Source organism: Tenrec ecaudatus, chromosome 13 (genome assembly GCF_050624435.1).
Source record: "Tenrec ecaudatus isolate mTenEca1 chromosome 13, mTenEca1.hap1, whole genome shotgun sequence".
Lineage (NCBI taxonomy): Eukaryota > Metazoa > Chordata > Mammalia > Afrosoricida > Tenrecidae > Tenrec > Tenrec ecaudatus.
In genome coordinates this window covers 7,915,933-7,937,702 of record NC_134542.1, presented here as the reverse complement: position 1 = coordinate 7,937,702, position 21,770 = coordinate 7,915,933, and the positions used below count along the sequence as shown (strand labels likewise).

The 21,770-nt window shown below is 53.9% G+C and overlaps 1 protein-coding gene across 1 annotated transcript; it reads left to right on the top strand.

Annotated features, from left to right (window-relative positions):
- The first annotated feature begins 10,280 nt into the window (after nucleotides 1–10,280).
- Nucleotides 10,281–18,397, top strand: C13H2orf72 (chromosome 13 C2orf72 homolog). The gene is made up of 3 exons (XM_075530155.1): nucleotides 10,281–10,878; nucleotides 15,650–15,766; nucleotides 18,291–18,397. Exons 1-3 carry the CDS (start codon nucleotides 10,281–10,283, stop codon nucleotides 18,395–18,397), a joined length of 822 nt encoding a protein of 273 aa, XP_075386270.1.
- The last annotated feature ends 3,373 nt before the right edge of the window (nucleotides 18,398–21,770 follow it).

Below are 21,770 nucleotides of genomic sequence, written 5' to 3'. Positions count from 1 at the left end.
TTTACATAACTAAATGGGTATAACCCATATAGTTTTCAAGTTAAATGGATGATCTTCTAGTGTATTTTTAGTGTATTGTGTTATGCCAGTCTCCTTCCTGGATGATGTCACTTCAAAAGAGTTGGTTCCCAGGTCCTCGAAGAAACAGCTTGATTTCTGTGAGCCAGATTAAGGCCTTGCAGTCAAACGTGGCCCAACGTGGACGCTGAGAGAAAAGAAGTGTCCCTTCCCTGCTCTTATGTTCACAGGAAGAAGTAAGCCCGGTGATGGCTTGGACCAGGATGTTTTCTTAATGTACAATTACTCTGTGATATAAAAATCTCTCACACATATATGAGTGTCTCTGGGTTTGTTTCTCTAGTCAACCCAGGCTAGCGCAAAGGATAATGGTACTTTTCCACGAACGTTCGGAACTCCATATTATGTGTCAACTTGGCTGGCCTGGTTTCCAAGGGTGTGATCAAACCCTAGTCTAATTGCTCTCAGAGTAATTTACATGTGGATAAATCCGTCATTTGGCTGGAGTGACAAAGACTGGCATCAAGTTTTCCAGTGCACCAGAGATCCCAGTCTTCTGGCATTTCGAGGTTCAAGAACTATTATTAATGTCTCCCCAACATACGAAGGGACTTCAAAAAGTTGAGGGAAAAATTGAGTGAAAATATAATAGGATATCCCCCACCCCATGAACTTTTTTATGTCCCTTGTATCTAGTTGTAACTTTGGAACTGATTTGACTTAAAAAAATTTTAATTGGTGATGATTATACAACTCTCCTTGATTTGACTGTACTATTGGATTGTATGGTATGTGAATGTCAGGGGATGACTGCCCCAGCAGTTGAACCAGGGTCCTCAGGTATGATTTTGCAATTAAGAAAAATAATACAGACAGACAGACAAAGTGGGGCACGGGGCTCTTTGTCCCACTGTCAGGACCAGGAGAGTGAAGGTATTTTCCGGTGGATATATATTATGGGGCTTCCAGATCTTTCAAAAGGCATGCACATCATACACAGAACATATTACATGGTCAAGGGCAACTCACATAATAAACAGGCAATGAAGGGAGTAATCATCTTGACCAAGTGCTGGTTGAGCTCAGACGCCCCTGAGTCCTCCCCAGGGGAGCAACCTATGATCCACATCAGAAAAAGACGTCAGAAGCGAATTTGCTGCTCTTTCTGATGGGAACAGCAATAAACTCTAATTGCTATTATCTCCAGATAACCTTAAGGCACAGTGAAGTAGCCAACTGCAGGAAGGAGCCATATTTGATGGTAGCTCCTTTATCACAGTGCCTTTCGGTGGGGTTATTGGAGGGACTGTGTTCAGTCATAAGAATGTCTATTAAGATTATATCTCATAACCGCGAGAGTCTTCCCCCACCGGAGTTGGCTTTCCAGACCTGTAGTTATAAGCCTAAAGGATTTCTCTGCATTACGTTCTCACCCAGTCCCTCGGTTGACCACATGTGAATTAGATGCCAATAAATCTTTTTAAAACACACACATCTTGTTCAAAGGACACCCGTCCTACGAATTCCTTGAAGAAAGCCAGCCACCCAGAGAAGCACAAGGGGAAGACACAGACGACCGTCCCTTCTGCTGCCCGCATGCAGACACCTGTGCCGCTGAGGGGGCAGCTCGGACAGGTGGCGGGTGGGGGGGGGTGTTCTGAAGACCAAGGGTCTCTCCATGGCGACCTGACAACCAGTGTATGGTCACAAGACCTGTGGTTAGCCAATGCAGTGCTGTTGCCAAGGATCCGGAAGCCTGAGCAGGGGTGATGCAAAGGCCCGGTGGCCAACCGGAGAGCAGCACAGCCCGGAGGACAGCCTGCTGGTGGCCCAGGCCCAGCATCCGAAGCAGGCCGTTCCAGGGGAGACACTGCCGTCAACATGGCTGCCCTGCTTTCCGCAGATGGCCTCGGACGTGTAGTTGCACTTCATCAAAAGCAAGGTGAACTTGGCCATCCCCACAGGCAGTGGGGGCCAGGGCAGGCTCCAGAAAGGCCTGGCCTTTGGGACTCTTGGGTAGCAACCGCCCCTCTCCTCTGAGGGTCATCAGCCAGCCCTTGAACTGAGAGGCCAGGTCCCCTCGAGGAAATCACTACCACCGAGTAGATGCTGACTGTCGGGACCCTGTAGGACCCGGTAGGACTGCCCCCGTGGGTTTCCCAGACTGTCACTCTTTCCGGAAGGAGAAAGCCTCATCGTTTTCCCGTGGAGTGGCCGGTGGTTCTGAACTGCTGACCTTGTGATAAGCAGCCCAACATATAACCACTACACTACCAGGGCTCCTCCCTCAAGGAACGACGCACAGTGATTTCACAGGAGGTATATTCCGTCCCTCTGACCCCCACCAGAGATCCTGGAGGGCCGATGCTGTGGAACAGGATGACCGGACCCTTGGGGCGCAGGTTGTGAGGTTTGCTTAGAGGACTAGTTCTGAACTAACACTAGACCCCGGGGCCCAGAACACCACAAAGGGAAGCTGATAGACAGAATGTCGTTTTTGTTTTTTTAGTTTGAGTACCTCCCTTTTTTTTATATCTACACTGGGATTCTCTGTAACCTAGAGGGCCAGCAGCCTAAGGGCTGGATAAGCTCACTGGACCTGGAGCAGGTCAAGGCCAACCTACTCCCTTCTCTGTGAAGGCTGTCTCTAACTTGAGCACTGAACTGCAGGCAGGCAGATCTTCTAGAAACCTGAGTTGGTGGCTGCAGGATCATGCACCTGCCTCTGCAGCTCAGCTGCTGTCCACCACCACCCCAGCTGGAGCCCGAGCCCGAGGCTGCTGACATGTCCCCAGGAAGTCACCTTGAGGCAGGTGCAGCCCTCCCTGCAGTGTGAATTTGGCCAACTTGTCAGAGACCTGCTTAGCTTGCTCCTGCGCGCCTGTCACGGGCTGTGGGAGCCAAGCCCGGGCTCAGACAGTGTCCTTGAGCTGCCCACATTCCCCTCCACTGTGACCCCAAGGCCCCCCACCACTGTTCCACAGAGGGATGGGGACACTGGCTGAAAATGCCATCTGGGGATATGTACCTACCGGACATAGGTGTGTCCTCCCTCTAGTCCATCTGCCAACCCAAGTGGATCCTGGGGCCCTGTTGTTCTTAACTGGACAGGAAGCTGTTGGCTTCCAGGGGCTGCCAGGGCTGCGATGGGGACCTGGTCCCAGAGAAAACCAGCCTGCACCGCAGCAAGAGGGGAGGAGGTCTTGAAACCTTGAGGCCAATCTCGCTTCTTCTGTGGTTTCCTGTTTGGTGTGTTGCACTGCTATCTGAGTCTCTATCTCAGCATCCTGGTCATCAGCATTCCAGGCCAGCGGCATGCAAATGAAGGCCTCAGGGCCCTTCTAGCTGGAGCCGGGGCCAGGCACAGTCCCTACGGCCCTCCAATCGGTGCTGACTCATAGTGACCCTATAGATCTACCCCCAGGAGTTTCCCTGATGTTAACTGCTTACGGGAGTAGGAAGCCCTTTCTTCTTCCTGAAAAGTGGCTGGTGGTTTCGAACTGCTGACCTTTCAGACCACAGCCCGACTCGCCATCGGTGTGACCCCAGAGCCAAGACTCGCTAGGAAGGAGCACGTTCTCTGGCCCACTGTCCTCCCCGGACCCACTTTAAAAGCGAGGGGCCACCTAGAGAGCATGCAGGGAACGGGTCTCCACCACCAGGCCTGTGTTCCTGGCAGAGGCAGGGTAGAGGTGAGGGAGGGGTGGGAAGAAGTCAGAATCCCCCAGAAGTCTAAGTAGATCAAAGGCCCAAGTGCCCCCAATTCAGGGAGCATCTAGTTAGTTACTAGACCCGGTGCGGCTCCTTGTCTGTGGAGATAATAAAAAACCTTTCGGCATCTCTTACACCCTGTGTCTGCTTCCTTTCAATTGGCTGACAGAGCAGCACAGGCGCCCTGGTGGCCGAGTGGTCATAACTTGTGCTGCCGTCCTCAAGGTCGTTGGTTCGAAACCACCAGCCGCTCCTCGGGAGAAAGACGAAACTTTCTGCTCCTATAAAGAGTTACAGTCTTCATGGCTTGAATGAAAATATAACACAGTGCTGAAGAGCACAGCAAAAAAGTTACACTCTCAGAAACCCACAGGCAGTTCTACCCTGTCCTGCAGGGTCACCATGAGTCGGCTTCCACCCCCTGGTAGGAGGGAGTGAGAGGCTAAGAGTTACAGTCTCAGAAACCCACACGCAGCCCCCAACAAAAACTGTCTCAAAACTGTCTCAGAAGAGAAGAGGCTGCTGCTGCTGCTGCGGATGTTCAGTGCTGTCAAGTTGGTTCCGACTCAAAGCTTCCTGAAGCGCCCCCAGTCCGGCAACATCCTCACCACTGTTATGTCTGAGCCCTGCCGCAACCACCGTGCCCGCCCATCTCATCGAGGGCCAGCCTTTCTTTCGTTGCCTCTCTGTTACCAAGCACAGTGTCCTTTCCCGGGGATGTGATCAGTGCTCCTTCCAAGACAGGCCTGCTTGTTCCTCGGGCAGCCCGTGGCACTTCCAAAATTCTTCACCAGCAAGGAAGCACGGATCCTTCTCCTAATTCAGTGTCTAACTTTCCCTGGGATACGCGGCGATTGAAAGCGTCATGGCTTGGGTCAGGCACACCTTAGTCCTCAAAGTAACGGAGGCCAGAAGGAGAAGAGAGAGAATGGGAAGCTACATGAGAAACAAGAAAGATAAGGGACAGACAAGGAGTCAGAGGGAAGGAGAAAGAAAAGGGATGTGTGTTAGTTATATAAGCTGGTGTCAACTTGCAGAGGGATGGAGTTTCCACTGTCGATCAGGTCGCAGCTTGATGACCTCTTTTGGAGGCACTAAGGAGATAAATAGCTCACTGGAGGAGGAAAACACACACATATTCCCTGTGAGACATTCCTAGTGGCCAGACACATGGAGCTACGCTAGAGCCCAGGAACTAGAAGAGCCACGTGAGACCCATGCCAATGCTGAGATGCTTCCACCGCCACTGAATCCACTAGACTTCCCACTGGCCTGTGAATTGCTTGCATTCGGCATCATTGCATGTGTTGTGTGAGTCTGAAGAGGAATCTATAGATTGATATTGGACATATGGGCTAATATCATCAGACTGATGGCCTTGATCTGGACTGGGCTGCGATGTTTTCTCAATATTCAATTGCTCTTGTCTATAAAGCTGTTTCTTATCCCCATATGAGTTGTCTCTATGAATTTGTTTCTCTTGTCAACCCAGACGGACACAAGATGCAAACAGAACAGAAGAAGAAAGGGGAGGAGGAGCAAATTGGTAGTTGGTGGGAGGTGCCATCGAGCTGGTTCTGACCCGTAGTGACCCTGTGCACCAGAACAAAACACTCCACTGTCCTTACACTCGTTTGCTCTGCTTGAGCCCTCTGTTACAGCCACTGTGTCAACCCATCCTGTGGAAGGTCATTGTGCTAGACAGGGTTCTCTAGAGAAACAAAACCAGGACACTTAGGATTCGAAAGATAGATAGAACACAAGAAATAAACAGCTAATTAGTACACAGAGCAATACAAAGGGCTCAGTTCAACTCACTTCTGTGAGACAGTTAATACTACCGGCAGTTTTTTCAACTCATGAGGGCTGCCTGGTGCAAGTCAAGGAAGCAGACAGCTGAGTCTTCTGCAGGGCAACACAGGCAATCTGGCCACAGGCAGCAAACAGCAAGGCAGGTCACCAACAGTCAGCTAGAAGACAGGGTCCGATGGTCCGCAGCTCAAGTGATGTATACACCAGCAACGTGGCAAAGCAGGTCTCGAAGGAACCTCAAACTATAGCAACACAGTCCACGGGTTGGGTGTCCCACAGGTAGTGTAGCTCACAAGTTGAGGCAGAGAAGAGACAGAAAGGCAAGGTTCGCTGAGCCAATTATCACTTTGCCCTTAAATTAAACTGCAACCTTATTAACCCCATGTGCATTTATTGGCCAGGTTGGCACAATAATCCACTCTATCACAGCCTTCCTCTCTTTGACTACCCCTCCACTGTACCAAACATGATGTCCTGCCCCAGAGACTGGTCTCTCCTGACAGCATATCTGAAGTATGTGAGATGAGGTAGGAGACCAAGACTGCTCCCTTGTTGTTATCAGCCCTTTCCCTCCCCTCTCCCTTTTCCACCAGGTCCTGCTTGCACACATGTGAAGAGGCCACTTGCTCCGGACAGTCTCATCTCCCTGGACTCCTCCATTGAAAACCCAAGAAGGAAGCCTGTTTGTCTTAGGATATTATCTAGGGTGTGGACAAGGGGGAGGGAGAAATATTTTGCCATCGTATCCTTTTTTGTTGTTTTTGTCTTTTCAGCTTCCAGTTAATTTAATACTTGAACCTTTGCCATGTAAATAACACAGAGAGCAAACTCCAGCGGCCCTGGACTCCAACCTTTGTTTAACACCCCTCTCCTCAGGCCCCGCGCTGTCTGACCTATCGCCAGCCCCCAGGTGTAGAGCATCTAGATGTTGTTACCTGGAAATGTACAGCCAAGGGATATAGAGCTCATGAGGCAACGCAGGTTGGTTTTGGACAGTACTGAACGTGCCAGAGCATCTGGTCGCTCTTCTCTAGCCTCAGCTATTCCTGGCCTCCTGCTCAAAGGGCTGGCCTGCTCTTGTTGTTGTGGCTGCTGCCCCCGAGTTGCTCCCCAGCTTCTGGTGACTCTTCATTCACGGTGATCCCAGACTCCTTGTCATCCCGAGCACCACGGAGCGGAAGAGTATCATCCACAGGTCTTCACTGGCTGATTTTCGGGAGTTTGATTGCCAGGCCTTTCTTCCTAGTTCCTCTTAGCCTGGAAGCTCGTGCCTGAAACCTGCTCAGCACCACAGCATGAGATGACCTAGACAACGGGGCCACATCCCCCTTCCAGTCACCTGTCAGGCATACCATCACAGCATATGCAGGGTGGACGTTGACAGTGTATCCAGACAAGAATACACGTCTCACGTGGCCACTTCCCTCTGACGTCCCATTTATCTCTAGTTGTTGCTGATTGATCTCTCTTCTCGTTGGAGTGCTTCCTCCAACCGGGTTTCCCGAGAGGGGCGATCCTGATTCCGGATTTACACTGTCATCGTTGCTCGGGGTCGAGTCGGTATGGCTCATAGTGACCCATGTACAACAGCATGGAACACTGCCAGGTCCTGGGCCATCCTCCCCATTGTTATGCTTGAGCCCACGGTTGTGGCCACTGTGTCCATCCATCTCATCAAGGGCCTTCCTCTTTTCTCTGCCCTCCGCTTTACCCAGGCTGGCGCTCTTCTCCAGGGACCGGTCTTTCCTGACGACACGTCCAAAGTACACAAGGCAGAGTCACCATCCTTGCTTCTAAGGAGCATTCTGATTGTCTTTCTTCCAAGACCCATGTTTGTTCACTTGGCCATCCGTGGCACTTTCAATATTCCCCGCCAGTATTTACATTAGAGATCAGAATATTGGTCCTGCTTCAAAATCCTTTCTCTTGGATACTTTAAAAACTGCTAGTCCAATATCTTCTAAAATCCAATTTTGCTCTTAAGAACTCTGAAGTCTTCCCCCTTAATTCACAATTTTTTAAAATTGGTTTTGTTTTGAAGTCTTCAGGAGGGGGGGGGAAGGAAGTAAAAAGCCCCCTCGCAACTCTGAAGTCCACGTCACCCTTGTTCCTTGCTCAACCCGGCCACCATCCAGCTACCTGGGGTACAAACCACACCCTGGGGTTAGGGCAGCAGTTCACAACCTGTGGGTCACCACCCCTTTGGGGGTCAAATGATCCTTTCACAGGAGTCACCTGATGCATCACAGTAGCAAAATGACAGTGATGAAGTAGCAACAAAAGTAATTTTGTGGTTGGGGTGGTTCCCACCACATAAGGAACTGTATGAAAAGGTCGCAGCAATAGGAAGGTGGAGAACCACTGGGCCAGAGGCACAGGGACCTGGAAAGGGCCCAAGTCCTCCCAGGGAGAGTAATGCATTCTGTGTGGATTAGCCAGGAACGGTTCCCCTCCAGACCTTTCTAGAAGAGTACATTTCAATGTGTGAGTGCCCTTGATCCTTGGGAGCCTGTGTTAGCAGCAGCTGAACCTAATCTTCATCACCATCTTCATGGAATCGGCTCGGTTCTATCAAGACTCCAGAAGTCGAATTCGCTGCCCGGAGAATGGGGGCTTCCTTGCACACCAGCCACCCAGGCTGGCAGTGGTTGTACCTGGAGGCCACTAACACCTGAGCCCTCCTGGGAGCTCCAGGAGCGGGATCAGGAATTGCCTCTAGGATTACAATGGGGACTTGGCATGTACCGCCCTCAGGGAGCTCTGGGCAGTCTGCCATGAGCTGGGCCTTGTGGTTGGATGCAGCTCTGTTTGTTCTGATTGCAGGACTGCCCACAGATGGGGTTCTTTCCCTGCCCAGCTAAGAATGACGAGGCAGAGCGGCTGGTTTATCGAGCAAGCAAAAAGTCTGATTAGAGAGACAAGTACCTTGTGACCAGGCAGAGGCCCTAAGGTAACGCAGACCATGGTCTCTCCAAGCAAAAGGCGAAGTGTTTAAGGGGGTTTAGGTAGGAAGGCGATGATGTTTATTCATGAACCAAAACTCACTGGCAGAGTTGACTCTGACTCATACTGACTCTGGAGGACACAGAACTGCCCCTGTGGTTTCCTGAGACTAACTCTTTAGAGGACTAGGAGCAGCTGGTGGTTTCAAACTGCTCACCTTAGGGTTACCAGCCCAATGTGTAACCACTACACCACCGGGGGGGAGGGGGGAGAGGGGGCAGCTAAAGCAAATACTACATATTAGGGGCTATCGTATAAATGGTTTTCATTGCTAGGGGGCACTGAGTTATTTATTTATTTTTCTGTAAAGGAGGCAGTAGGCCAAATGAGTTTGGTAAATGTATGATTACAGAAACAAGGAACGTGCTACTGGATAAGGCTTTCCTGAATGGTTAGAATAAAATATCATGAGCTGTCTCTCAACACCCTCCTCTAGGGTGGTGGGTCGGAGAGGTGGCACCCACAGAGTTCTGCCCTGGACTTGCTGCCGCACAAGGGGACATCACTGCCAGCCTTCTTGGGATGTGTCGCTGTGGGTGCCCCTGGGACCCCCAGTAGTACATCAGTACTAGGCCTCAGTTCATTCTGTTACATGCTGGAAGTCCAAAGGGGAGGGGGTAAGTTAGGATGATGTTACATCAAGGGGAAAGCAATTGTGAGAAGAAACCAAATGTGTATGAAGGGCTGAGTGTAAAACTGATGATCTCTGTAAACCACCCAATTTACAATGTTTTCTTTTTAAATCCTCAAAGAGGATGTCACAATATAGATCACATTATTTCAAGTCTATCACATTCCTATCTATCATCTAGTAGGGGTGGAGGGAAAGTTCAGCATTAATCCAAGGCATATCTGGTCTCAGATCCAGAACATGGGACTCCCTTCCTCTGGGAAACCTCCCCACCAAGGGGTAGGAAGAGATGCACTGGCAGGTGTGGCTGTTGACTGGGACTCCATCAAAAGGCAAGTCACATGTTCAACACCGACCATGGCGGCCTGTTGCAGAAGATTTCGTTTCTTTTACAGAAAAATCCTGACACTCCCCTACCATTTAACCCCTCCTAGTTTCGTGGTAGGAATGACTTTTATTTCTGGTGACATTATTGGCTGCTTTGCTGGTTGGCAGTTAGAGAGAGAAGGGAACTCTGATTTCGCTCTAACTGCGACCAAGCAAAGAAGTCCCCCAACCCAAGCACTGAAGACTCCTTAGACATGCCCGCCCTAGGTCTCGAAGCGTGCATCGAATCCTGCACAGGTCTATTTGTTCACCCGAGCGTTTTCTGTTTCCGTCTTTCCCTACCATCGGTCCCTCGGTGCCCGAATCTAGTAAAATAACAACAACAAAATCACCCGAACCCATCCCGTTCGTTGCCAATTACCCCTGGCTACCCCCTTGTGATGACTCCCTGGGCTTTTCTTGGCCGAAGCAGATCGCCAGGCCTTTCTTCGGCGCCGCCGCTGGATGGCTTCGTGGTGGAGCTCAACGCTGGAGCCTAGTGGCGAGGTCCCCACCCCGAGCCCCAGGCGCCGAGTGGGCGCACGCTCAGTCTTTGTGGACTGACTCTGATTCGCAGCGTCGAGTCCGCCGCTCCGCGGGGAGCAGCACCCCACCCGCGGGCAGGCGCCCCCGGGCTGTCGGGGCGGTGCGCGGGGCTGGAGCCCGGCGGCGGCCCGGGGGCGTGTCTTGCGGCCAGGCGGCCGGGCGGCGCGCGGCGGGCGCAGAGGGCGGCGGCGACATGGAGCGCGAGCTGGAGGCGCTGGCAGGCCGCCCCGCGCGCCCGGCCGAGCCGCCCTTCCAGGCGCTGGTGGAGGCGGCGGGGGGCCGCGGGCAGGTGCTGCTGGTGGGCGAGCTGTGGGAGCGCGAGCCGAGCCGCGCGCAGCTGCAGGACTTCGCGCGCGCCCTGTTCCCGCCCGAGCCGGCGCGGGCCAAGCCCGGCGGCGCGGCGGGCTTGGCGGACCCGGGGCCGCGGCCGCCCGGCACGCCCGCGCCGGCCGCGCGCGCCATCCGCTCGCCGCTGGTCTTCGTGCTGTGCCGCGCCACGTCGCTGGCCGCCCGCGGGCCGCGGCGCCTCCTGCGCGAGATGTTGCGGGACGTGCGCGGCCGGCGGCCCGCGGGCGCGGCGCTGGTGGCGGTGCTGGTGGCCGAGGCCGGGCCCGAGGACGCGGCGGCGCCCGCGCTGCGGCTGCTGGAGACGCTGCTGCGCGCCGTGTTCGGCCGCGAAGCCGGGGGTCCGGTGCAGGCGGTCGCCTACTGCCCCGGCCGCCCGACCTCCAACCTGGCCGTCCAGGCGGCCGCCTGCAGGGCCTTGCAAGCCGCCGGGCCCGGGCGACCAGGTGAGGCTGCGCTGGGCCTGGGACGGGGTGGGGACCCCAGGTTGGACCTCTTTGAACCGTCCCTCCTCTGGGGGCCCGGAATAAACTGAGGTTGAGAGAGGGTGGTGCCCAACACGGAGCCGCCCACCCGGAGAGAGAACTCGGGTCGTTCTGGGGAGATGCTGGGGGGCGATGGGGGAAAGAAGCGGAGGGGTCAACGCGCAGGTGACAGCTACTCCCGGAGAGAAGGCAGAGACCCGGTAGGACCGGGCTGGCAGAAGTGCCAGGAGCCAGGAAGGTGGGAGAGGCTGGAAAGGTCTGGGATTACAGGAAAGTTGTATGGAGGGAAAAGCTGGGATGAGGGAGTTAGTGGTCTGGGACCTTGGGACAGGAGGGCGCGCACAGAGAGTGAGTGAGTGTCGCTTGGTGTCCTAGGCAGAGAGCAGTGGGGGTTACACAGAGGGAGGGTGTGTGTGTGTGTGTGTGTGTGTGTGTGTGTGTGTGTGTGTGTGTGTGTGTGTGTGTGTGTGAGAGAGAGAGAGAGAGAGAGAGAAAGAGAGAGCGAGAGAGCGCTGAGAGCACAGAATATTCGAGTCCTTCCTACAAGGTCACTTCTGCCGACAGCAGGCCTGCACCCTTTCCCAGCACTCTCTCCTAAAGCGTAGGAGATAGAAGGGGGTCTTCTGTGAGGTCCGAATCTCACTCACCCTGGAGCTTGGGCTTTTACGGACACCTACCTCCAGCGTAATGGGGTTAAGTAAAGTGTGGGCAGGAAATAGCTGAGACTGGAAGGTGGGAGATGCCCTCTGCACTCCGGCCACCTCCTGCTCCCCAGTGTGCAGCCTTGGCCATCCCTCTCGCTCCCCGCGAACCCGTAGCTGCCCTCTAGGACTGGACAGAACTGCCCCAGTGGGTTTACGAGACTACCTAGCTTGACAGGACTAGAAAGCCTCGTCTTTGTCCCTCGGAGCAGCTGGTGGTTTCGAACTGCTGAGACTGGTGCTTAGCAGCCCAGTGGTAACCACTACGCCTCCAGGGCTGTAACCCTATACAAGAGGGTTATGCGGTGTCTAGGGGCATTAACGCGCTCCTCTGCCGCCCCGTGTGTGCTCCAGCGCCCTGGAGGCGAAGAGAAGCAGAGACCTACTGGGTGTTTGCGCTGGGGTTGCCCATTGGGGTTGCCTGGGCAGGAAAAGACTCGGACCTTGAACATGCGGTGGCAGTGGGGCTCTTTTTGTCCCAGTTTAACAACCTGGAGTTGCCCTGGTGGTGTCCTTGTTTGTGTGTCGGGCTGCCAACCTCAAGGTCAGAACTTCAAACCCACCATGCGCTCCGTGGGAGAAAGGGGCAATCCATGGGATTGCTATGAGTTGGAATAAGCATGGTGGGGAGTTCGATTTGGGTTTGGAAACAACTTGAGATGGGCTACTGAAACCATTTGAAATCCTCGTTAGCTTCTCTTTGTGATAGCGGTGAGTGGGGTTGGGAGGGAGGAAGCATCGCCTAGGCGCCTCTCGCTGTGCTTTCGCCCCAATTTATCTTGGGGCGTCGCAGGAGTCAGATGGGGGAAGCCTTCAGACGGGCAGAAGGACAAGGAGAATGCCTGCATAGCGTCAGTGCGACCATTTCGGTGTTGCTGCGCACCCTGGAAGCCTGACCTGGGCTCCAGGATTGGTTTCCTCGCTGGAGACCAGGCACCTGTTATGTCACTGAAAGCTCGCTGTCAGCCAGGCCCCTTGTTGAGGGCTGTGTCCCTGGTCAGCTTTGGGACTGGCCTGACCCCTCCTTCCCATGTTCCTGACTGATTTCTGCTGAGGCCTCCAGGCAGCCAGCTCTGTGTGGAGCTCAGCAACCAGCCTCCGGAAAGCCCTGGCCCCAAGATGGGCTCTTGTGCTGATTGTTGATATCCTTTGTCGCTCTGATGACATCACGGGATGAACACAGTCTAGCTCCGGGGCTTGTCCCTGCCTGAGAAGCAACGCTCAGTGCCCCGAGGCCAAGCTTGCTCAGGCCCAGCTTCACCTGGCCCCCCTCACCCTACCTCCATCGGTCCCAACTGGCCACCTCTTCCAGGAAGCCTTCCTTGCCCTCTAACCTTTCCCCTTCTGGTCTCCAACCCTAGGCAGGGCTGTCATTGTTGCAGTTAATCTTTTACTCACCTCTGCCTCCCCTCTCCTGACCCCTCCCAGGCTGGTGGAGCTGGTCGATGGAACCTTCGTTTTTGAAACAAGTCTTGGAAATGTCACCGCTGTGCGAGATCACCTTCCCTCCTGTGTTAAACTCGCTCCCGCTTTTATGAAACACCCTGATCTCATGACTGCTGCTGCCTGGGCAGGAGCCCTGGTGGTGTAGCGGTTACACATTGGGCAGCTAACTGGTGAGGTCAGTTGTTCACCACCACCAGACACTCTGCCGGAGAAAACCCCGGGGCTTTTCTACACCTGTGAAGAACGACCGTCTGAGAAACTCACGGCGCAGTTCTACCCTGCCCTACAGGGCTGCTGGGAGTCACCATCGACTCGATGGCAGCGAGTGTGATTTTTGCTTTTGCAGTGGACCCTGACCCTGAAACCTACAGGCTTCTTGTCGCACTGGGCTTCGGATAGCGGCATGTTTGGTTTCTCCACCCTTCCCATTGATTTGTGTGCTGTTCGATTAGTGTAGGTCTTTGCCTCTTTCAGCGTTTCTCTTTGCCAAGCATTGGATGGCTGACTAAGGTCGGCAGTTCAAAACAACCAGCTACTCTGAGGGGGCAAGCTGAGGCTGTCTGCTCCCATAAACACTAACAGCCTTGAAACCCCCATCTAGGATTGCTATGAACCAGGCTGCTATGAGGTGTCAGTGGGAGGCTGGGTTTAAACCAATGAGGATCCCCGTGGTGCGCCCATTAGGTATTTAACTGCTAGCTGGAAGGTTGTTCACTTGAACCCACCCAGCAGGAGGAAACCCTGGCAGCGGGCAGTCTGCTCCTGTAAAGATTACCGCCTAGAAAATCCCAGGGAGCCAGTGCTCCGGTCCCAGGGATGGGCGGAAACTCACCCAACGGCATCTCACAGCACCAACCAGCTGAAGCCCAAGGATTCCGTTCTGTTACAGTTGGGTCCAAATGAGAGTCTTGAGTCAAGATTATGAACTGGGGTCTTGTGGTGTCTTTGACTGTCTGGAGTCTTTTAAATTTTAGTTCCTATTGACTCTTCCCCTAAATGTTGGAGGATACCAGACCATTTGTCAATAGCCAAGATGATTAATAAGAAAGGGGAGAGCCACCTGTAATTGTGTGTGTGTGATTATCAACAAGGATCACATCTGCAACTACAAAACCCCTAACTGTCCGGACCAGCAGTTCTCAACCTGTGGTCTCAACCCCTTTGGGGGTAGGGGTTGCCCAAGACCATCGGAAAACACATGTTTCCGATGGTCTTAGGAACCTAGACCGCTCCTCTATCTGTCTCCAGGCGGGTCCGCCCACATGCAGATTTGCCCACCTATGAGTACCTGGTATGAAGACTGTTAACCCATGCTGCACCGTGGTTCAAGACAAAATTTAATTTATTTGTCATTAGAAATAAATATTTCACAATCTAAAATTACATATTGTTTTTGTGATTCATCACTATGCTTTAATTATGTTCCATTTGTAACAAGGAAAATACATCCCGCATATCAATATCTGCATTACCGTTCATCACAGTAGCAAAATGACAGTGATGAAGTAGCAACGAAAATAATGTTCTGGTTGGGGGTCACCACCACAGCAGGAGGAACTGTATGAAAGGGTCGCGGCGTGAGGAAGGTGGAGAATGGTGACTCCATAGGACAGGACAGAACTGCCCGGTAGGGTTTCTGAAGTTGTTGATCTGTTTTCAAAAACGACTTTATTGACACATAGTTTAAGTCTTGTATGATTCAGCGGCTGGATTATAGTAAAAGGAGTCGTACAGTCACCACCACCATCAGTTTCAGAACAGTGTCTTCAGTTTGGTCTCAGTATTAGCTCCTCATTCCCCTCCCCCGACCACCCCAGCCATAACCCTGGAAACTTATTGTTCAAGTTGATGTCCCTATAGCTTTATTCATCCTGGATTTCATATAGAGGCTATCAACAACAATAAAACATAAACACAAAAAACCCTCAATCCAAAAGAAAGAAGGAAATAATACAAATGAGAACAAACTTAATATGAGTCCAAGGGAAACAAGATGTTAAAATGTAACCGAACTCCATCTGCAGTAGTTCACTTTCCGATGCACCCTGTCTGAGGGCAAGCCTGTTGGCATCCCTGGGCAATGGCCCAAGGGAATTCTGTGGCAGGTTTATCCTGGGGGGACCCTGCAGATGGATTTGGGGCTTTCATTGGCACCCATCGTCTTCTGCAAACTCAGGATTTAAGCTAAACTACAATTCACCCCTCTGATCTGGGGGTTTGTTATTTACAATCCTTGGCTGGCACAGGCTGGTGTGCTTCCATGTGGGCGTAGATGGCTGCTGGTTTTAAGACAAGCTTTTAGGGCCCCAGACGCTGTTCTTTCTGATACGGCTGCAGACCTTTTCGGGGGCAGGCGCCCACCCACATCTTGATCCTGTGAAATGGCTGGTGGCTCAAACACCGTACGTACAAAGCAGAAGTTTATCGTGTACTTTTTTCAGCATCAAAGCACGCCCACATCTGAGTGTTTCCCAACCAGCCAGGCCAGTTGACACTGGAAGTGTTGGTTTGCTGAACAGAAAGTCACTGGGTTGTGTCCACTTGGGACTGGCTGACCCTGGCTCTGGGGCTTGTGTTTGCTGTAGGTGGGGAAGCCTGGGGACGATCAGGCCTGGCCAGACTGCTGACCTGCTTCTCCTGGGGCCCCTGGAGCTGGAGGAAAGAAGATGAGGATGAAGCCACCCCCAGCGACCCAGCTCAGGGTGAGTGTCCTTTTCCCAGGCCTCTGGGACCCCAAGGGTGGGGTACTTTTTGTCATGGGAGTGGCCCTGTGGGAACAGGGACCCTCAGGACAGAGTGGGACTAGTGCCCATAGTGAGGGGCCCACACTGAGGGGCCTGGGCTGTCAAGACAGGGCTCTTGCCAGGCAATACTGGTTAATGAGGGGGTGTGGGCGGAGCTGGGGGCGTGGACAAGCAGTGAGCAAAACGAACAAAACAAAACCGTCAGAGCTGCCCTGGACAGTGTCCAGAGGAAGTGACCTTTGAGCCGGGGTGGTGAGATCCTCACCGGCGGGAAGGTGTGGAGAGTAGAGAGTGATGCCCCCCAAAGGGCCTGAAGGGAGGATGAGAATGAGGGGGGACGGTGGAAACAGGGGAGGAGAAGGGGAGAAGGGGCCCATCCGGAACAGCAGGCTGTCCAAACGTGAGCCCCTGGCGTTCTGGGCAGAGCTGGCAGGTGTGGAGTGGGTTCAGAGAGGTGACAAGGGTGTAGGGCAGGGAGAGACAGCAGCCTAGACCAGACTGGGCACCATTGTGACCCAGCGACATTCCAGAGTTGGGTCTTGAGACCGCCCAAGAGAGCAAAGGACGAGGGGACGACAGCTTCAGGCTGTCCACCTGAGCAAGCACTTGGGTGGGTGCCAGGGTGGTTGGGGGAAAGGCCGAGCACCCAGAGGAGCAGGTTGTGAATGGCCCTGTCCCCAGCCCCCGGAATGCCCGGAGAAGTACAGCTTGCTTATGGAAAGGATGGGCAGTGTTTTGAAATAGACCTATCTGATCCCCTCGTCTGACGAACTACCGGTTGGTGCATTTGTCTGCTGTCGCTATGTCACACATGACCACAAGCTGAATGTCTTGTAACAACACGTTTTTCTCACGGTTGCCGTGGGTCTGGGGGCAGGGTCTCACACCCCCTGTCCGCGTGTCCTCAGAGGCCCCTCACGAGCTCGCTCGTTGTTGGCAGACTCCCTCTTTGCTGCTCAGGGGTGCGAACCCAGGCCTCTGTCACTTGCCACCTGGCTGTCAGCTGGGCCACTCTCCGTTTTAAGAGACCCACCCAAGCTCCTGGCCACAGGGCCCCCTCCCAGGCCTTCTCCCGAGTGGCAGCTCACCTCTGCCAGGTCAGCAGTGGGCCTCTCTTTCCAGTCACATATAGAAGGCCACCTGATCCCGGGGGGTAACACCCCATTATCTTGGGTGACAAAGTGGTTAAGTTCCTGGGTGCTAACAGAAGGGTGGTGGGTCCGACCCACCCAGGACTCCTCGGGAGAAGACCTGGGGAGCTGGTCCAATAAAGATGGCAGCCTCAGAGAGTCTGGGGGCAGCTATACTCTGTCCTGTGAGGCCGGCGTGACGGCAGCAACCACCCACATGCATGTTCAAGGGGAGGGGCCAGGTGGGCAGCACACAGGGGGGAGCTCTCAGGAGGATCGCAATATACAAATGAGGAAGGATATACATATATATGTATGTATATGTGGTATTTAAACATATGATATTCAAAGGGATTACTGGTGGCATTGTGGGCAAAGGATTGATTGCTAACCACAGGGGCAGTGGTTTGCACCCACCAGCTGCTCCGCAGGAGAAAGATGAGGCTGTCAGCTCCCATAGGGTTGTTCAGTCTTGGAAACCCTAAGAGACGGGACTGATAGGAGTGGTGGGTGTATTATGCTATTGATGGTTAATCCATTTGCTTCTATATGTATTATAGGAGAAAAAACCTACACCAGGCAACAGAATTTAAAATACCGAATGGCAAACACATACTCATTTAGGATATATCTGGAAACAAAATCCTAGCAATGAATAAGCCAGTGAAGCAAAAGAATCAGTCTGACGTAAAATCCTGGATGACTACCCTTTCCGTTGCCTATAGCCAATTGTCTAGTCTCATAGAGAGAGTGAATTTATTATAATGCAAATTGCTTTCATAGGCTACCCATAGAAACACCTACGTCTATCAAGCGTGTGCAAACATGGTAGTCTTTTATAGCCTGCCCGCTGGTAATAGAACCATCATGCCACGTCAGCAGTGCTGTCGACAACGGTGCTGGATTTTTCTGTTTAGCCATCACTCCTACAGCAGGCGTCCTCAAACTACGGCCCACGGGCCACATGCGGCCGGCCAAGGACATCTATCCGGCCTGCCGGGTGTCTTTGCCCCATTTGTTTCTTCACTTCAAAATAAGATATGTGCATTGTGCATAGGAATTTGTTCATAGTTTTTTTTTTAAACTATAGTCCGGCCCTCCACCAGGTCTGAGGGACAGTGAATTGCCCCCCTGTTGAAAATGTTTGAGGACCCCTGCCCTATAGGCTGTTGGGAGAAGTGATGGCAAGACACACACACACACACACACACACACACACACACACACACACACACACACACACACCCCTTGCTAGTTCCCCATCTTGCAGCATTATAGAAGGATGTGGTGATATCATATTGCAAGATGGATTCTCTTCTCACGGGGTCCCCCTACCCCACAAGGGGCTCCAGGTCTCTTCCAGGAGCAGGAGGACCAGCTGACGTGCCTGTTCCCCAACGGAGATTGCGAGGAGTCCGGAAGAAAGGCCAGGTGCTGCGACAGCGGAGAGTCCAAATGAAGGCTGGACGCCAGCCCACCCGGCCCCTCCAGACGGCCTTCCATGTGGCACCCACTACAAACGGGCCCCTGCCTTTCAGGGGTGGGGGACCAAGGGGAACCCCACTATCACAGACTGGCAAAGCTGGGCCTCACCTCAGAAAACACGTCCCCCGGGGGCTGTGACCATCCGGGCAACACTGGAAATGTGGCAGGGAGGGGAGGGTTGTAGGGACTGCATGTCACGTGGCTAGGGGCACCCCTGGAATGTCCTGTCTCTCCTGCCAGACAGTTACCAGCAGAAAGGAATTATTCTACTCAAAATGCCAACTTCAGACCCTTGGAGAGACTCTATTGGTGTTGTACTGGTAAAAGCGCGCACCTACTAACCAGTGAGGTTGTGGGTTTGGACCCACCCCATGCTCATCTGGAGGCAGAGGGGGCAGGGAGCCTGCTCCCGGAAAGGTTTTCCAGCTGAGGAAGCCCTGCAGGGCAGGTCTGTGCATCCTGCTGGATCCTGTGAGTTGGAGAGACTCACAGACCAGATGATGTCAAATTCTGAGGGAGGGCCCCAGAGCCCAGAATGGCTCTCGGAATAAAGATGGCTCTCCATGTTCTCAAGGAGCCCCGGTGAAGTAACACAGTGGGCTACTCACCTCAAGCTCAGTGGTTCGAAGCCACCAACCGCTCCATGGGAAAAAGATGAGGCCACTCCCATCAAGAACGACAATCTCAGGAACCCACAGGGGCAGGTCTGCCCTGTCCTAGAGGGTCACTGAGTTCTGTTTGTATGTGTGTCCTTGGCTCTAGGACAGAGTGGCCGTGCCAGCCTGAGAGGTGAGGGACACATGGCTGTGGGGCTTGCTGTCGACCACAGGTGAACCCCTATGTGTCTGGGGCGGGGTTGTCTTGTGCTGTCTCTGAAGAGACAGCCTTTGGGGGGACAAGAGCAGTAGTATTCTCTCAGCAGCCACGCTTGCCCCCAACCTGGTGTCCCTTGTCCAGGTGTGGTGTCACTTCAGCGAGGTCCCAGCCCCTGGTAATGGGGCCGAAAAGTGGAATGAGGAAGCCGAGGTTACCGAGGGCCCCTCTGTGCTCAGGGTCTCGCCTTCCCCTCGTTTTACGGGTCCTCCACCTGCCCGCTTCCTCCCTCCTGGCGGGCAGCCAAGGTAGCTACTCTTTTGGGGTTAGTTGGCACCTGGCATCACTTTGACACTGGGGCCCTCGCGCCAACTGGCACGTCCTGCCGCCGCCGCCTGGATGAAGCCGTCAGATTCCTGTTGGTTTTGTTGCCAAATGGGCGGCCGGCGGTGCTGGCCTGTGGTTCGGCCTCCCCTGCTTGCTTTCTCACCATCAGGTCACGGTTTTCTTATTCGGGGTGAGTTTCCTGTTTTGTCAAGGGGCCGCAAGGTCAGCTGTTTGAAACCACCAGCCGCTCCTTGTACCCCCGCTAATAATGATAGTCTGGGAAAGCCACGGGGTCAGTTCTGCCCTGTCCTGTAGGGTCGCTACGAGTTGACATAGACTCAGTGTTGGTTAGTCCCCATGTTCACCTGGGCAGGGGGGATGCCCATCTCTCCCCTTTGGCTTGTCTATGAGGAGCGGAGGGGGGCAGGGACCTTTTCCACCGAGGTCTGTGTCCCAATTGGTGGCACAGAGCGGAGCTCCCTCTGAGTCCATCTCTGCTTCCTGGAGACGTGGCACTGTCTTAGGGACAGTCTTGCTGTGCTTCCTAGGGGGAGAGAGTTAGGTGCTATCAGGGATGGTCTTGGCGACCAGCCTCCTCCCTGGAGGACACTCCCAAGCACATGGGGCTGCACTGGGGGCTGAGGCCCCTGGAGGAGGGCAGTGGTCCCAGTGGCCAACAGCAGGGGACTCCAGACGGCCAGTGTCTGCAGCTGGGGTCCCATTCTCTAAACCACTGTGTCTGTGCTGTTTCTGCCTTGAATCGACCGCCTTAACGTCTAATAAAACCAAACCACACCTTGCTGGTATCTCGTCCATAAGGGAACAAACCTTCTGTTTTCCTGGAAGGTCTTCGTGTAGGCCCACCCATGGGAGCTGGGCAGGTGGTGGCGTCTGGGTGCTGGCCACTGATGAGGACTCCTTCTAATCTGGCTTGCCCTGGGTGACAGGCAGCCATGGGGGCTGCTATTGGAAAGCAGGTGGCTCTTGGAAAGGAGAGCGGGCAGCGTGGCACACCATCGTGTGGCCTGAACTGGGCCGAGCCTCAGGGACCCTTCTCACACCTGGGTCACGGCTTCTCACCTCACAGAGTTTGTCTCCAGATAAACTGCCCAACCGGAGGCAAGGCTGCTGGACTGAGGCGTCCCCACCTTGATCTCCGCGAGCCCCTCGTCCCCACCTTGACCTCCGTGAGCCCCTCTTCCCCACCTTGACCTCCATGAGCCCCTCGTCCCCACCTTAACCTCCGTGAGCCCCTCGTCCCCTTGCTTGGGGATAGTGGATGGTGGCCATGGCCACTTTTAAGCCGCCTGTGTTTGGCGGTGCAGCAGGACACTGCCGCCCCGGGCAGGAGTCAGGAGGCTGGACTTTGTCCAGTTAGGGAGGCCAACACGGCCGGCCAGGTGGAAGCAGGCTTCTCTGAACCCAGGGGTGTGTAATTGCCTCCTGCTTAGTGGCTCAGAGGTTGGGACCGGCATGGAGTTTGCCCTAGGCTTTGGCAGGAGGCTGCTTGTGCAATGCTGGAATTCAGCAGGGAGGGGAGCGGGGGAAGCAGGGGGCAGGTCAGTTCACATCGGGGCCTCCCTGAATACCTTTCAGGGTCCGAGCTGGACTCCTTGTTGTGGGCAGTGTTTCTTTCTGCTGACTGGGGTCACCGAGTCTAGCTGGCTGGGCAGCACCTAACTCAACGATTGTGAGTGGATGAGGCCAAAAGTCGTTCGGTGGTAGAAGTCTTGCTTTCCCTGTGGGAGCCCCAGGTCCAATGCCTGGCCCCTCCCTCCCCCCAACCCCCCACAGGGAGGCTTGCAGGCTTGCCTGGTCTACTGAACAGGTTTCCGTGGGGGAGAAAGGCCTGTTGGTCTCCTCTCAAACATGAACCACCTAGAAACCCCGCCAGGTATTTACCTTTGTTCCCAACATGTGGACGTGCTTGAGCATAATGGGGGAGGGGGTTGCAAAAACATAACTTTGAAGGGATGGGGGCTCAGGACTATAGTCTTCAGAGACACCGGGGTCAATTGGTATGAATCCACGAAGACAGGACACAACACGCTGCTTGGATGAGAATGACGAAGGTCTTAAAAGCTTGTGAGCAACCTCCGAAGCCTCAACTGTTGGCCTCACCTTGTCCAGCGATGATGAAAGTGATGACAGCCGAAGAGAGGGAACTCATTAGCCTGATGGCCTAAAGGAGCATGTGAACCTGTCTT